Source organism: Oncorhynchus tshawytscha, linkage group LG01 (genome assembly GCF_018296145.1).
Source record: "Oncorhynchus tshawytscha isolate Ot180627B linkage group LG01, Otsh_v2.0, whole genome shotgun sequence".
NCBI classification, from domain to species: Eukaryota; Metazoa; Chordata; class Actinopteri; order Salmoniformes; family Salmonidae; genus Oncorhynchus; species Oncorhynchus tshawytscha.
The window spans coordinates 72,149,915-72,164,314 of NC_056429.1; the positions used below are offsets into that span (position 1 = coordinate 72,149,915).

Sequence of the window (14,400 nt, forward strand, 5' to 3'; positions counted from 1 at the left end):
AGGCTCCCAGACGGCATCCCTAGCCCTGTCCTCAGAGCATGCGCAGACAAGCTGGCTGGTGTGTTTACGGACATATTCAATCTCTCCCTATCCCAGTCTGCTGTCCCCACATGCTTCAAGATGGCCACCATTGTTCCTGTACCCAAGAATGCAAAGGTAAATGAACTAAATGACTATCGCTCCATAGCACTTACTTCTGTCATCATGAAGTGCTTTGAGAGGCTAGTTAAGGATCATATCACCTCCACCTTACCTGATACCCTAGACCCACTTCAATTTGCATACCGCCCCAATAGATCCACAGATGATGCAATCTCCATCACACTGCACACTGCCCTATCCCATCTGGACAAGAGGAATACCTATGTAAGAATGCTGTTCATTGACTATAGCTCAGCATTCAACACCATAGTACACTCCAAGCTCATCATTAAGGTCGAGGCCCTGGGTCTGAACCCTGCCCTGTGCAATTGGGTCCTGGACTTCCTGACGGGCCGCACCCAGGTGGTGAAGATAGGAAACAACATCTCCACTTCGCTGATCCTCAACACTGGTGCCCCAGAAGGGTGTGTGCTCAGCCCCCTCCTGTACTCCCTGGTCCCCCATGACTGCGTGGCCATGCACACCTCCAACTCAATCATCAAGTTTGCAGACGACACAACTGGGAGCACCCCCCTATCCACATCGACGGGACAGCAGTGGAGAAGGTGGAAAGTTTTAAGTTCCCTGAAGAAATTTGGCTTGTCACCTAAGACCCTCACAAACCTTTACAGATGCACAATTGAAACCATCCTGTCGGGCTGTATCACCACCTGGTACGGCAACTGTACCACCCACAACCGCAGGGCACTCCAGAGAGTGGTGCGGTCTGTCCACGCATCACCAGGGGCAAACTACCTGCCCTCCAGGGCACCTACAGCACTCGATGTCACTGCCTGTTCACCCCACTATCATCCAGAAGGCGAGGTCAGTACAAGTGCATCAAAGCAGGGACCGAGAGACTGAAAAACAGCTTCTATCTCAAGATCATCAGATCTAGCCATCACTAGCACAGAAAAGCTGTTGCCTACATACAGACTTGAAATTATTGGCCATTTTAATAAATGGTCACTATAATAATGTCACTTTAATAATGTTTACATATCTTGCATTACTCATCTCATATGTACAGTTGAAGTCGGAAGTTTACATACACCTTAGCCAAATACATTTAAACTTACATTTCTTTCATCACATTCCCAGTGGGTCAGAGGTTTACAGACACTCAATTAGTATTTGGTAGCATTGCCTTTAAATTGTTTAACTTGGGTCAAGCGTTTCAGGTAACCTTCCACAAGCTTCCCACAATAAGTTGGGTGAATTTTGGCACATTCCTCCTGACAGAGCTGGTGTAACTGAGTCAGGTTTGTAGGCCTCCTTCCTCGCACATGCTTTTTCAGTTCTGCCCACAAATTTTCTACAGGGTTGAGGTCAGGGCTTTGTGATGGCCACTCCAATGCCTTGACTTTGTTGTCCTTAATCCATTTTGCCACAACTTTGGAAGTATGCTTGGGGTCATTGTCCATTTGGAAGACCCATTTGCAACTAACCTTTAACTTCCTGACTTGAGATGAGATGTTGTTTCAATATATCCACATAATTTTCCTCCTCATGATGCCATCTATTTTGTGAAGTTCACCAGTCCCTCCTGCAGCAAAGCACCCCCACAACATGATGCTGTTCTTCATCTTGCAAGCGTCCCCCTTTTTCCTCCAAACATAACAATGGTCATTATGGCCAAATAGTTATATTTTTATTTCATCAGACCAGAGGAGATTTCTCCAAAAAGTATGATCTTTGTCCCCATGTGCAGTTGCAAACCATAGTCTGGCTTTTTTATGGCAGTTTTGGAGCAGTGGCTTCTTCCTTGCTGAGCGGCCTTTCAGGTTATCTCAATATAGGGCCCGTTCTACTGTGGCTATAGTTTAAGATAGAGCACACTCTAAAGTTTCCAAAACTGTCAAAATATTGTCTGTGAGTATAACAGAACTGATATGGCAGGCGAAAACCTGAGGAAAATCCATCCAGAAAGTGCTGATTTTCTGAAACTACTCTTTTCCATTGCAAGCCTATCCTCCATTTAAAGGGATATCAACCAGATTCCTTTCCCTATGGCTTCCACAAGGTGTGAACAGTCTTTAGACATAGTTTCAGGCTTTTATTCGGAAAAAATGAGCGAGAATGATCATATCGCGTTAATGGAAAGCCAGATGCCCTCAGATGTGTGCATGCGCACGCTGGGAGCGAGACCTTTTCTTTCTCTCTTCTATTGAAAAGGCTACAGTCCGGTTGAAATATTATCAATAATTTATTGTAAAACAACCTGAGGATTGATTATAAAAAACGTTTGACATGTTTCTATGAACTTTACGGATACTATTTGGAATTTTCATCTGCCTGTCGTGACCGCACGAGCCTGTGGATTACTGAACAAAATGCGTCAACCAAATGGCGCATTTGGTTTTTGGATATAAAGAGAATTTTTATCGAATAAAACAAACATTTATTGTGTAACTGGGAGTCTTGTGAGTGCAAACATACGAAGATCATCAAAGGTAAGTGATTAATTTGATTGCTTTTCTGACTTTCGTGACCAATCTACTTTGCTGCTAGCTGTTTGTAATGTTTTGTCTGCTGAGAGCTGTCCTCACATAAACGCTTCGTTTGCTTTCACCGTAAAGCCTTTTTGAAATCTGACACGCCGTCTGGATTAACAACAATTTAAGCTGTGTTTTGGTGTATTGCACTTTTTTAGAAATTTAATTTGAATTTGGGGCTCTGCAATTCACCGGATGTAGACGAAAACTATCCCGCTAAATGGATGTGAGTCAATAACACAGCATTTGCTGTTTTGAACATTGATAGAAATGGACAATCTGAACATCAACAGAGACTGTTAACAAACAGAGACAAATCACACAGACACTGTCTGAGCTTTACACACAGGGAGACTGGCTCATGAATAGAGAGAGAGAGAGAGCGAGAGAGAGAGAGAGAGAAATAGAGGGAGAGAAAGAAGGAAAGATAGGTAGGTAGAGGGAGATACAGAATTAGAGGAGAGAGATGGTTTCTCATCCTTCCCATGAAGTCCTGACCCTGGCATTAAAAAGGATTATAAACTTTCATAGAGGCAAGGAGATTGGTCTCCCCAATCTTTTTCTATTCCTCTCTTTTTGTCTGAAATATGCCAAGTCGAGGCAGATTAGGAAGAGAAGGGAGAGAGAGAGGGTGAGTGAGTGGGGGAGAGTAAAGGGGGAGAGGCAGAGATAGAGGGAGGGGGATAGAGAACTAGATAGACAGGGGGAGGGAGGAAAAAGCGAGAGAGAGGAAGGGAATGAAAGAGGGAGTAAAAAGAGAGAGGGGGACACAAAGGGAGAGGTAAAGACGGGAAGGACTTCATCGCTTTCTGTAAACGAGGGACTGGACACACACCACTGTTCTCTGCACTACTGCTCAGATTAACACTGCAGATGTTAGACATGGCATGACTTTATTCATGTTTTGCCTGTCATGCAACACCCAGAGCTATCTGTAAAACAACACATTTCACCACAACTATCTGGTGTATGTGACAATAAAACGTGTATATATACATACATATACATACATGCAGTGGGGCAAAAAAATAATAATACTGTACGTACGTACATACATACATACATACATAAACAGTATTAGTCTACATAGTAGAATAATAGTGAAGACATCAAAACTATGAAATAACACATATGGAATCATGTAGTAACCCTAAAAGTGTTAAACAAATCAAAATATATTTCATATTTGAGATTCTTCAAAGTAGCCACCTTTTGCCTTGATAACAGCTTTGCACAGTCTTGGCATTCTCTCAACAAGCTTCATGAGGTAATCACCTGAAATGCATTTCAATTAACAGGTGTGCCTTGTTAAAAGTTAATTTGTGGAATTTTCCTTCTTAATGTGTTTGAGCCAATCAGTTGTTGTGTTGTGACAAGGTAGGGGTGGTATATAGAAGATTGAACAATCCGGTCAGTCAATCCGGAAAATTTCAGTGCAATCGCAAAAACCATCAAGCGCTATGATGAAACTGGTTCTCATGAGGACCGCCACAGAAAAGGAAGACAAAGAGTTTTCTCTGCTGCAGAGGATAAGTTCATTAGAGTTAACTGCACCTCAGATTGCAGCCCAAATAAATGCAGAGTTCAAGTGACAGACACATCTAAAATATCAACTGTTCTGAGGAGATTGCGTGAATCATTGCTGCAAAGAAGCCACTACTAAAGGACTCCAATAAGAAGAAGAGACTTGCTTGGGCCAAGAAACACAAACAATGGACATTAGACCGGTGGAAAACTGTCCCTTGGTCTGATGACTCGAAATTTGAGATTTTTGGTTCCAACCACTGTGTCTTTGTGAGACACAGAGTAGGTGGTTCCCACCGTGAAGCATGGAGGAGGAGGTGGGATGGTGTGAGGGTGCTTTGCTGGTGACAGTAACTTATTTAAAATTCAAGGTACACTTAACCAGCATGGCTACCACAGCCTTCTGCAGAGATACGCCATCCCATCTGGTTTTTGTGCTTAGAGGGACTATCATTTGTTTTTCAACAGGACAATGACCAAACACACTACCAAGCTCTGTAAGGGCTATTTGACCAAGAAGGAGAGTGATGGAGTGCTGCATCAGATGACCTGTCCTCCACTATCACCCGACCTCAACCCAATTGAGATGTTTTGGAATGAGTTGGATCGCAGAGTGAAGGAAAAACTGCCAACAAGTGCTCAGCAAAAATGGAAACTCCTTCAAGAAAAGCATTTGTTGGAAAAGCATTCCAGGTGAAGCTGGTTGAGAGAATGCCAGGAGTGTGCAAAGCTGCCATCAAGGCAAAGGGTGGCTACTTTGAAGAATCTCAAATGTAAAATATATGTTTATTTGTTTAACACTATTTTGGTTACTACATGATTCGATATGTGTCCAAACTTTTGACTGGTACTGTATATATATATATATATATATATATATATATATATATATATATATATACACACACACACACTACCATTCAAAAGTTTGAGGTCACATTGACATGAAAGCAATTTTCTGTCCATTAAAATAACATCAAATTGATTGGAAATACAGTGTAGACATTGTTAATGTTGTAAATGACTATTGTAGCTGGAAACGGCTGATTTTTAATGGAATATCTACATAGGCTTACAGAGGCCCATTATCAGCAACCAACCATCACTCTTGTGTTCCAATGGCACGTTGTGTTAGCTAATCCAAGTTTATAATGAGCAAAAGAACACAGACACTTGACAGAGGAAGATTGGAAAAGTGTTATGGACAGACAAATCTAAGTTTGAGTTGTTCGGATCACAAAGAAGAACATTCGTGATACGCAGAATAAATGAAAAGATGCTGGAGGAGTGATGCCATCTGTCAAGTAGGGTGGAGACAACGTGATGGTCTGGGGGTGCTTCGGTGGTGATAAAGTGGGAGATTTGTACAGGGTAAAAGGGATCTTAAAGAAGGAAGGCTATCACTCCATTTTGCAATGCCATGCATGCCATACTCTGTGTACAGCACTTAATTGGAGCCTATTTCTTCCTACAACAGCACAATGGCGCAAAGCACAGCTCCAAACTATGCAATAACTATTTAGGGAAGAAGCAATCAGTTGGTATTCTGTCTATAATGGAGTGGCCAGCACAGTCACCGGCTCTCAACCCTACTGAGCTGTTGTGGGAGCAGCTTGACCGTATGGTACGTAAGAAGTGCCCATCAAGACAATCCAACTTGTGGGAGGTGCTTCAGGATTATATTTCCTATTCATTTTGCAACTCATTTCATGTATGTTTTCATGGAAAACAAGGACATTTCTAAGTGACCCCAAACTTTTGAACAGTAGTGTATATACACACACATATACATATATATACTTTTTTGCTATCTATATTGAAGAGGAAACAAGCCGAGGGAGGATAGCAGGTTTGTATAGGAAGTGAATCATTAAAAAGCACACTTATTCATATGCAGCATTTCCCTAGATGTTGTGATAACCTACCTAACTATCTTAAAGCATGTTCATTTCCTACAGTAAATAGACACACAAGGGACAAAACCTCACCTGAGAAGTGCACACATAACTCATGAAGTGATTGTAATAGGATTGTTCAGAAAATTTAAATGCTTTATATGAAGCATTATCTGCATTATTCACAATATTGTTAATTCTGCTGGTCAAGGCTAGGATGGGTGAGAGCCTGAGAATGGCGTGGGAGGGTGATTGGAAGTGTGGGATGCTACAGTAGCTTAGTTTACTGTGTGTGCAAGTGTGTGTGTGCGCGCGCGGTGGCTCTGAGGACCAGGCAGACCTACTGATATCCTGCTTTGTCTAGGTTACCATGGAAACTAATTGTGGCGCAAGGCCAACCGGCTTCCATTGACAAGACCATAAAGGAGGAGAGGAACTTTATAGTCTTTTAGATAACGCACAGAACACCGTCAAAACCAACACATGGTTGCACTATGACACATTCTACTTCACCAACGTGGGTGACTAGGACAACACCATGTGTGGATGAATCTGTCTGAAGTACCTATTGGTCATATGAAGGGTCTAACATCTGATTCCTTTTACAGCATCACAATCACAAAGTAGTGTTCAACAGCAACTGATAGGATGACTAATCAGTCATTCAATACAGCCACGTAAATTAGTATAATAAACAATTCTACTTCACCAATGTGGGTGACTGTATGTAGCCTTCCACGTAGGATCTCACGTGTGGCGCCTACTGATCATGTGAAGAAATATCAGATCTGATATGAAATCACAAAGTAGTATTCAATAGCTTACTGCACAGTAAGGTGGTCTGCATTGCAGTCAATACAAAAGCACATACCAGCACATAAAAGGGGGATACTTACTCAGAAGAGTCTATAAAGTATATTCCAAGTGCTCCAATGCTGAGAGCAAAGACGAGCACGACCTAGAGAGAGAGAGAGGTACATAGATTAGTTTTAGAATGCAAACATGTAACATAGAATACGATATAGAAATAATTATCATTCGGCACATTTATGTGTCAGTCATTCTCTCTCACTCACACTCACACACACACACACAAATTGCAGCCCTGTTTCCAATATTCCTGTGGTTCAACATCCAACACATACAGCAATCAGATCATGTTATAATACCTCTCCACTGCTGAACTCTGAGATTGTGGACATTCCCCATACTGTAATATTGTCCTGTATGGCTCAGTTGGTAGAGCATGGCGCTCACAACGTCAGGATTGTGGGTTCAATTCCCCGAGGCCATCCATCCATAAAAACATATGCACGTATGGCTAAGTCGCTTTGGATAAAAGCGTCTTCTAAATGGCATACATTACTGTAATGTGTGTGTTATAATGAGTGACATAACAGACACGGTTGTCATCTGTCATCAAACCGTGGCTGGTCTCACAGCCTTAAAGAATGGACATTCTTCAAAGACAGGGCTATTGTAAATCCTGAATAATAAAAGCAGGCCAATGAATACAGTGTAAGTGAAGTTGAGTGGTATTCATACAAAAGGGAAAGGAAATACACTACACATCTGTGAACCAATCCTTAAAGGGTGATTGTATGAGAAGGAGGGTTGCGGGAAAGGCTGTTGTGACTGCCTTAGTTAATGCAGAGTCATGGGTTGTATTGTACCTGATGCCATTATGCCTCAGGTGTCGGCCATCACACACACGGTACCGCAGCCCCATCAACATCCCTCTACAAATCAGCTGAGTTGTAATGTGAAGAGAGGGTGGGGGGGGGTATATGAGGAATGGCACTTGTCATTGACATCTAACATGCTGTTCACACAGAGACCACCTCCTGAAAACAGTTCTCAAAAAAGGGGTAAAAGGATAGAGGGAGACTAAGAGGGAAATGGGAGAGTGAAAAAGAGGGAAATGGGAGAGTGAAAAAGAGGGAAATGGGAGAGTGAAAAGGGGGGAAATGGGAGAGTGAAAAAGAGGGAAATGGGAGTGAAAAAGGGGGAAATGGGAGAGTGAAAAAGGGGGAAATGGGAGAGTGAAAGGGAGAGTGAAAAAGAGGGAAATGGGAGAGGGAAAAAGAGGGAAATGGGAGAGTGAAAAAGTAGGCTAGAGAAAGGATTAGAGGGATAGCGATTGGCTGGGCTGGACAACCGCTAAAATACTGTTCTCTTGAACAACTAGCAATCAACATTATCATCATGAAGAGGCATGCTTTATTACACATGGCTGAACCCACTATATTAAAACAACCTGACTGAGAAAGATATACTATCGTTACCCTACTAGCCCTTCTCCCTATTCAGCCACCACACAATAGACATCCCCTGTCCTGCATGATTGCACCATTCATTATAAATGACGGGGGCCTGATTATTTTCATGCTATGGCTCTTTGGATTGATCTACTACATTGTCGTTGGCCTAATGAAACCCCCCATGTATTTTTAATGGAGTCTCTTTGTATGGGAGATGGTGGGGTCCATAGAGCGAGTCTGGTTGAGGTTAGTAATAGCCAAGCGTAGTGGTAGCTAGTGTAGTGCTGTAGTGCATGACTGGAGTGCCGTCAGGTTAGCGTAGAGTTAGAGCAGCGCTAGCAAAGGAGAAGGGAAGCTTGCTTCAATGCCAGCCACTTTGACAACATCAAGATCTCTTTACTGTGATAAGACTGAAGGAATGTCATGGAGAAGGCTGCCACACATGACGTTGACAGGATCACTGTGGGAGTCAAATGCATCAGCTGATCTGATTCCAACTAAAGATTCAAACAGCTTTTTAATTTTTTTTATGTCATGGCTATAATTGATTGAATTTGTACATCCTACTAACAACCCGCAACACACCTACTGTCAACGGTTGATGTCAGGATACTGTATAGGATTTTCCCCACAAGAGGGCAGAGTTAGCTAGTAGTGAGTGTGTGTTCTCTGCACACAGTGGATATCCAGGCCATGCAGGTTGGAGCTATTAACACACACAGACACACACTCAGTCTCTTCACTCGGGGAACAACCAGGGACATCACATCAGTGCGACAGCTGAAACGGTTTCCAAACAAAATGAAAAGGAGAGGGATGGCAGTGTAGCCTACGTGAGTCACTGTGGGGATGCTGTCCTTGACACAGTCCTCTGATGACATACATGTAGGCAGTCCTACTGTACCAACACAGAATGCAAGTACATAAATGGAACACACACATACACGCAGGCACACACAGACGCAAATACTAATATTTCCTTGATGCTAATCTGTGACATTTCCGTGATGCTCATCTGTGTCCTCATCTGTGATGAGAGAGGGAGAGAGAGCGAGAGAGAAGAGAGAGTGAGACAAAGACAGAGAGAAAGAAAGGAAAGACTGAGAGGTAGTCTGACCAGTTGGTTGGTTGCTGGAAAGCTTGCCAGTGAGTGGTGAGCACCCAGAGATGAGATCTGAGGAGATAAGAGGAGTAGACATCTTCCATTGACCCAGTTACTCATCTGTGAATGCTGCATGGCTGCTCGCTAACACTAACTAGTGCTAGCCATCATGTCTGTCTGTCTGTCTGTCTGTCTGTCTGTCTGTCTGTCTGTCTGTCTGTCTGTCTGTCTGTGTGTGTGTGTGTGTGTGTGTGTGTGTGTGTGTGTGTGTGTGTGTGTGTGTGTGTGTGTGTGTGTGTGTGTGTGTGTGTGTGTGTGTGTGTGTGTGTGTGTGTGTGTGTGTGTGTGTGTGTGTGTGTGTGTGTGTGTGTGTGTGTGTGTGTGTGTGTGTGTGTGTGTGTGTGTGTGCGCGCGTGCACGCATGTGCATGTGTGTGCGTACTGTTTCAGATAACCAGTGCTAGCCATCAACCTCAAACCCATAAACTCCAAAGACAGGAGCACCACTGTAAATCATGACTGATTCCAAAAGACAGGGGAAACCTACAATGTGGGGACATCCCCATCGCCTACAGACTACAAATAGAAACCCAGCTGTAGGCCTGACAAGGACTGGGAAATGTAAATTTAACAGTAGTCATAAAATATAACATTCTATGGGGTTAGTGAATGCTTGTTTTGAGAATTAAAACAGAATCAGAGTATGGTTATCTGAGCATTTAAAATGTATGTTATTTTGCAGACGCTCTTATCCAGAGTGACTTACAGTTAGTGTATTCATCTGAAAGCAGATATGAGAGACAACCTTATCCAGAGTGACTTACAGTTAGTGTATTCATCTGAAAGCAGCTATGAGAGACAACCTTATCCAGAGTGGCTTACAGTTAGTGTATTCATCTGAAAGCAGCTATGAGAGACAACCGAATCTCACAGTCAGAGCAAGCACATTTTTTCCTCAATAAGTAGCTATCAGCAAAGGAAAGTGGGATACCTATTCAGAATGTATTCAACTGAAATGTGTCTTCCGCATTTAAACCAACCCCTCTGAATCAGAGGGGAACAGTGCCTTGCTCAGTGGCAGAACGGCAGATTATTACCTTGTCAGCTCAGGGATTTGATCCAGCAACCTTCCGGTTACTGGCCCCAGCTCTAACCAGTTGGCTACCTGCAAAGACAGTGCTAGTAAGAAAGACAAGTGTAAGTGTTAGTTAAAGAAAGGCAAGGGTGTTCCTTTTTTTCTGTACTTCTGGTGAGGTATTGCAGATAAAGAAAACCTAAGTACTGTATTTACGTATATTTACAACAGTAGAAGCCAGTATTAGAGCTTTAAGCAAGACATTTTAACTCAACACAGAGAGTTTGATTCATACATCCGTGTCCATGTTTACTGTGCTAAATGTGTTCCTGTGTCATGTTGTTTTCCGCTAGGTTATGTCCTGACCAGTGACTGTACTATAAGTGTCTGACTAAAGGTGTAAAAGAGCTGTTGCCACAAATTCAACATGGGGTTAGTTAGACCGTGCCCACATGTATGTGTAAGTGTGTGGTTTCAGGTTCCAACACTGCAAGCAGCTAGCTGTCTAGAGCATATCGGACTGTTAGCTGAAGAGGCCCATCACTATACCTATTTTGCCAATTGGCCTGGACCCTTTTACTACACGGAGCCCTGCTGATCCATCATGACTGGTCTGCCGATGTAACCGCACGAGGGGGCTACAACAGACTTCTTCTGTCACGACGTCCCTCTAAGGCCCTTCTGCTAGCTTGCTATCCCCGGCCTGCTAGCTGTCTGAATCGCCATGTCTCCATCCCGCCTAGCTACTCACTGGACCCCTATGATCACTCGGCTACGCATGCCTCTCCCTAATGTCAATATGCCTTGTCCATTGCGGTTTTGGTTAGATATTATTGCCTTATTTCACTGTAGAGCCTCTATCCCTGCTTAATACACCTTAGCTAACCCTTGAGTTCCACCTCCCACACATGCAGTGACCTCACCTGTTTAAATGATGTTTCTAGAGACAATATATCTGTCATCGTCACTCAATGCATAGGTTTACCTCCACTGTATTCACATCCTACCATACCTTTGTCTGTACATTATTCCTTGAATCTATTCTACCGTGCCCAGAAACATGGTCCGTTTACTCTCTGTTCCGAACATACTAGACGACCAGTTCTTATCCTTTAGCCGCACCCTTTTATCCTACTCCTCTGTTCCTCTGGTGATGTAGAGGTTAATCCAGGCCCTGCAGTACCTAGCTCTATTCCCCAGGTGCTCTCATAGTTGACTTCTGTAACTGTAAAAGCCTTGGTTTCATGCATGTTAAAAATAGAAGCCTACTCCCTAAGTCTGTTTTACTCACTGTTTTAGCACACTCTGCCAAACTCGGATGTCCTAGCCGTGTCTGAATCCTGGCTTAGGAAGACAACCAAAAACCCTGAAATTTCCATCCCTAAATATAACATTTTCCGACAAGATAGAACTGCCAAGGGGGGCGGAATTGCAATCTACTGAAGAGATAGCCTGCAGAGTTCTGTCTTACTATACAGGTCTGTGCCCAAACAATTTGAGCACCTACTTTTAAAAACCCACCTTTCCAGAAACAAGTCACTCACTATTGCTGCTTGCTATAGACCACCTTCTGCCCCTAGCTGTGCCCTGGACACCATATGTGAATTGACTGCCCCCCATCTATCTTCAGAGCTCGTGCTGTTAGGTGTCCTAAACTGGGACATGCTTAACACCCTGGCCATCCAAGCTTGATGCCATCAATCTCACACATATTATCAATGAACCTACCAGGTACAACCCCAAATCCGTAAACACAGGCACCCTCATAGATATCATCCTAACCAACCTGCACTCCAAATACACCTCTGCTGTCTTCAACCAGGATCTCAGTGTTCACTGCCTCATTTACTGCGTCCGTAATGGGTCTGCGGTCAAATGACCACCCCTCATCACTGTTAAACGCTCCCTAAAATACTTTAGCAAGCAGGCCTTTCTAATCGACCTGTCCTGGGTATCCTGGAAGGATATTGACCTCATTCCATCAGTAGAGGCTGCATGGTTATTCTTTAAAAGTGCTTTCCTCACCATCTTAAATAAGCATGCCCCATTCAAAAATGTAGAACCCTTGACCAGCACAAAAACATCCTGTGGCGTACTGCATTAGCATCGAATAGCTCCCGCGATATGCAATTTTTCAGGGAAGTTAGGAACCAATATACACAGGCAGTTAGGAAAGCAAAGGCTAGCTTTTTCAAGCAGAAATTTACATCTTGTAGCACAAACTCCAAAACGTTCTGGGACACTGCAAAGTCCATGGAGAATAAGAACACCTCCTCCCAGCTGCCCACTGCACTGGAGCTACTGTCACCACCGATAAATCCACGATAATTGAGAACTTCAATAAGCATTTTTCTACGGCTGGCGATGCTTTCCACCTGGCTACCCCTACCCCGGTCAACAGCCCTGCACCCCACACAGCAACTTGCCCAAGCCTCCCCATTTCTCCTTCACCCAAATCCAGATAGCTGATGTTCTGAAAGAGCTGTAAAATCTGGACCCCTACAAATCAGCCGTGCTAGACAATCAGGACCCTCTCTTTCTAAAATTATCCGCCGAAATTGTTGCAACCCCTATTACTAGCCTGGTCAACCTCTCTTTCGTATCATCTGAGATCCCCAAAGATTGGAAAGCTGCCACGGTCATCAGCCTCTTCAAAGGGGAGACACTCTAGACCCAAACTACTACAGATATATATATCTATCCTATTCTGCCTTTCTACGGTCTTCGAAAGCAAAGTTAACAAACAGATCACAGGCCATTTCGAATCCCACCGTACCTTCTCCACTATGCAATCTGGTTTCCGAGCTGGTCATGGGTGCACCTCAGCCACGCTCAAGGTCCTAAACGATATCATAACTGCCATTGATAAGAGACATTACTGTGCAGCCGTATTCATTGACCTGGCCAAGGCTTTCGACTCTGTTAATCACCACATTCTTATCAGCAGACTCAACAGCCTTGGTTTCTCAATTGACTGCCTAGCCTGGTTCACCAACTACTTCTTAGACAGAGTTCAGTGTGTCAAATCAGAGGGCATGTTGTCCGGACCTCTGGCAGTCTCTATGGGGGTGCCAACAATACTTGTCTGTAATCATCAATGACGCCGCTCTAGCTGCTGGTGATTATCTGATCCACCTCTACGCAGACGACATTCTGTATAGTTCTGGCCCTTCTTTGGACACTGTGTTAACTAACCTCCAGACGAGCTTCAGTGCCATGCAAAATTCCTTCCGTGGCCTCCAACTGCTCTTAAATGCAAGTAAAACTAAATGCATGCGGTTCAACCGATCGCTGCCCACACCTGCCCGCCCGTCCAGCATCACTACTCTGGATGGTTCTGACTTAGAATATGTGGACAACTACAAATACCTAGGTGTCTTGTTAGACTGTAAACTCTCCTTTCAGACTCACAATAAGCATCTCCAAACCAAAATTAAATCTAGGCTTCCTATTTTGCAACAAAGCATCCTTCACTCATGCTGCCAAACATACTCTCGTAAAACTGACTATCCTACCGATCCTTGACTTCGTCGATGTCATTTACAAAATAGCCTCCAACACTCTACTCAGCAAATTTGATGCAGTCTATTACAATGCCATCCGTTTTGTCACCAAAGCCCCATATACTACCCACCACTGTGACCTGTATACTCTCGTTGGCTGATCCTCACTTCATATTTGTCGTCAAACCAACTGGCTCCAAGTCATCTATAAGTCTTTGCTAGGTAAAGCCCCGCCTTATCTCAGCTCACTGGTCACCATAGCAGCACCCACTCGTAGTACGCACTCCAGCAGGTATATTTCACTGGTCACCCCCAAAGCCAATTGCTCCTTTGGTCGCCTTTCCTTCCAGCTCTCTGCTGCCAATGACTGGAACGAATTGCAAAAATCACTTAAGCTGGAGACAC

The 14,400-nt window shown here is 43.6% G+C and overlaps 1 protein-coding gene across 9 annotated transcripts in view; it reads right to left on the reverse strand.

Annotated features, from left to right (window-relative positions):
* The window catches only part of kcnma1a (potassium large conductance calcium-activated channel, subfamily M, alpha member 1a), a 308,219-nt gene that overhangs the window by 123,493 nt on the left and 170,326 nt on the right, over positions 1-14,400 (reverse strand). For all 9 annotated transcript variants that reach the window (XM_042325120.1, XM_042325106.1, XM_042325095.1 and 6 more), the window contains exon 3: positions 6,952-7,013. In XM_042325120.1, the coding sequence (XP_042181054.1) occupies positions 6,952-7,013 (62 nt within the window). The remainder of the gene's footprint in view (positions 1-6,951; positions 7,014-14,400) is intronic.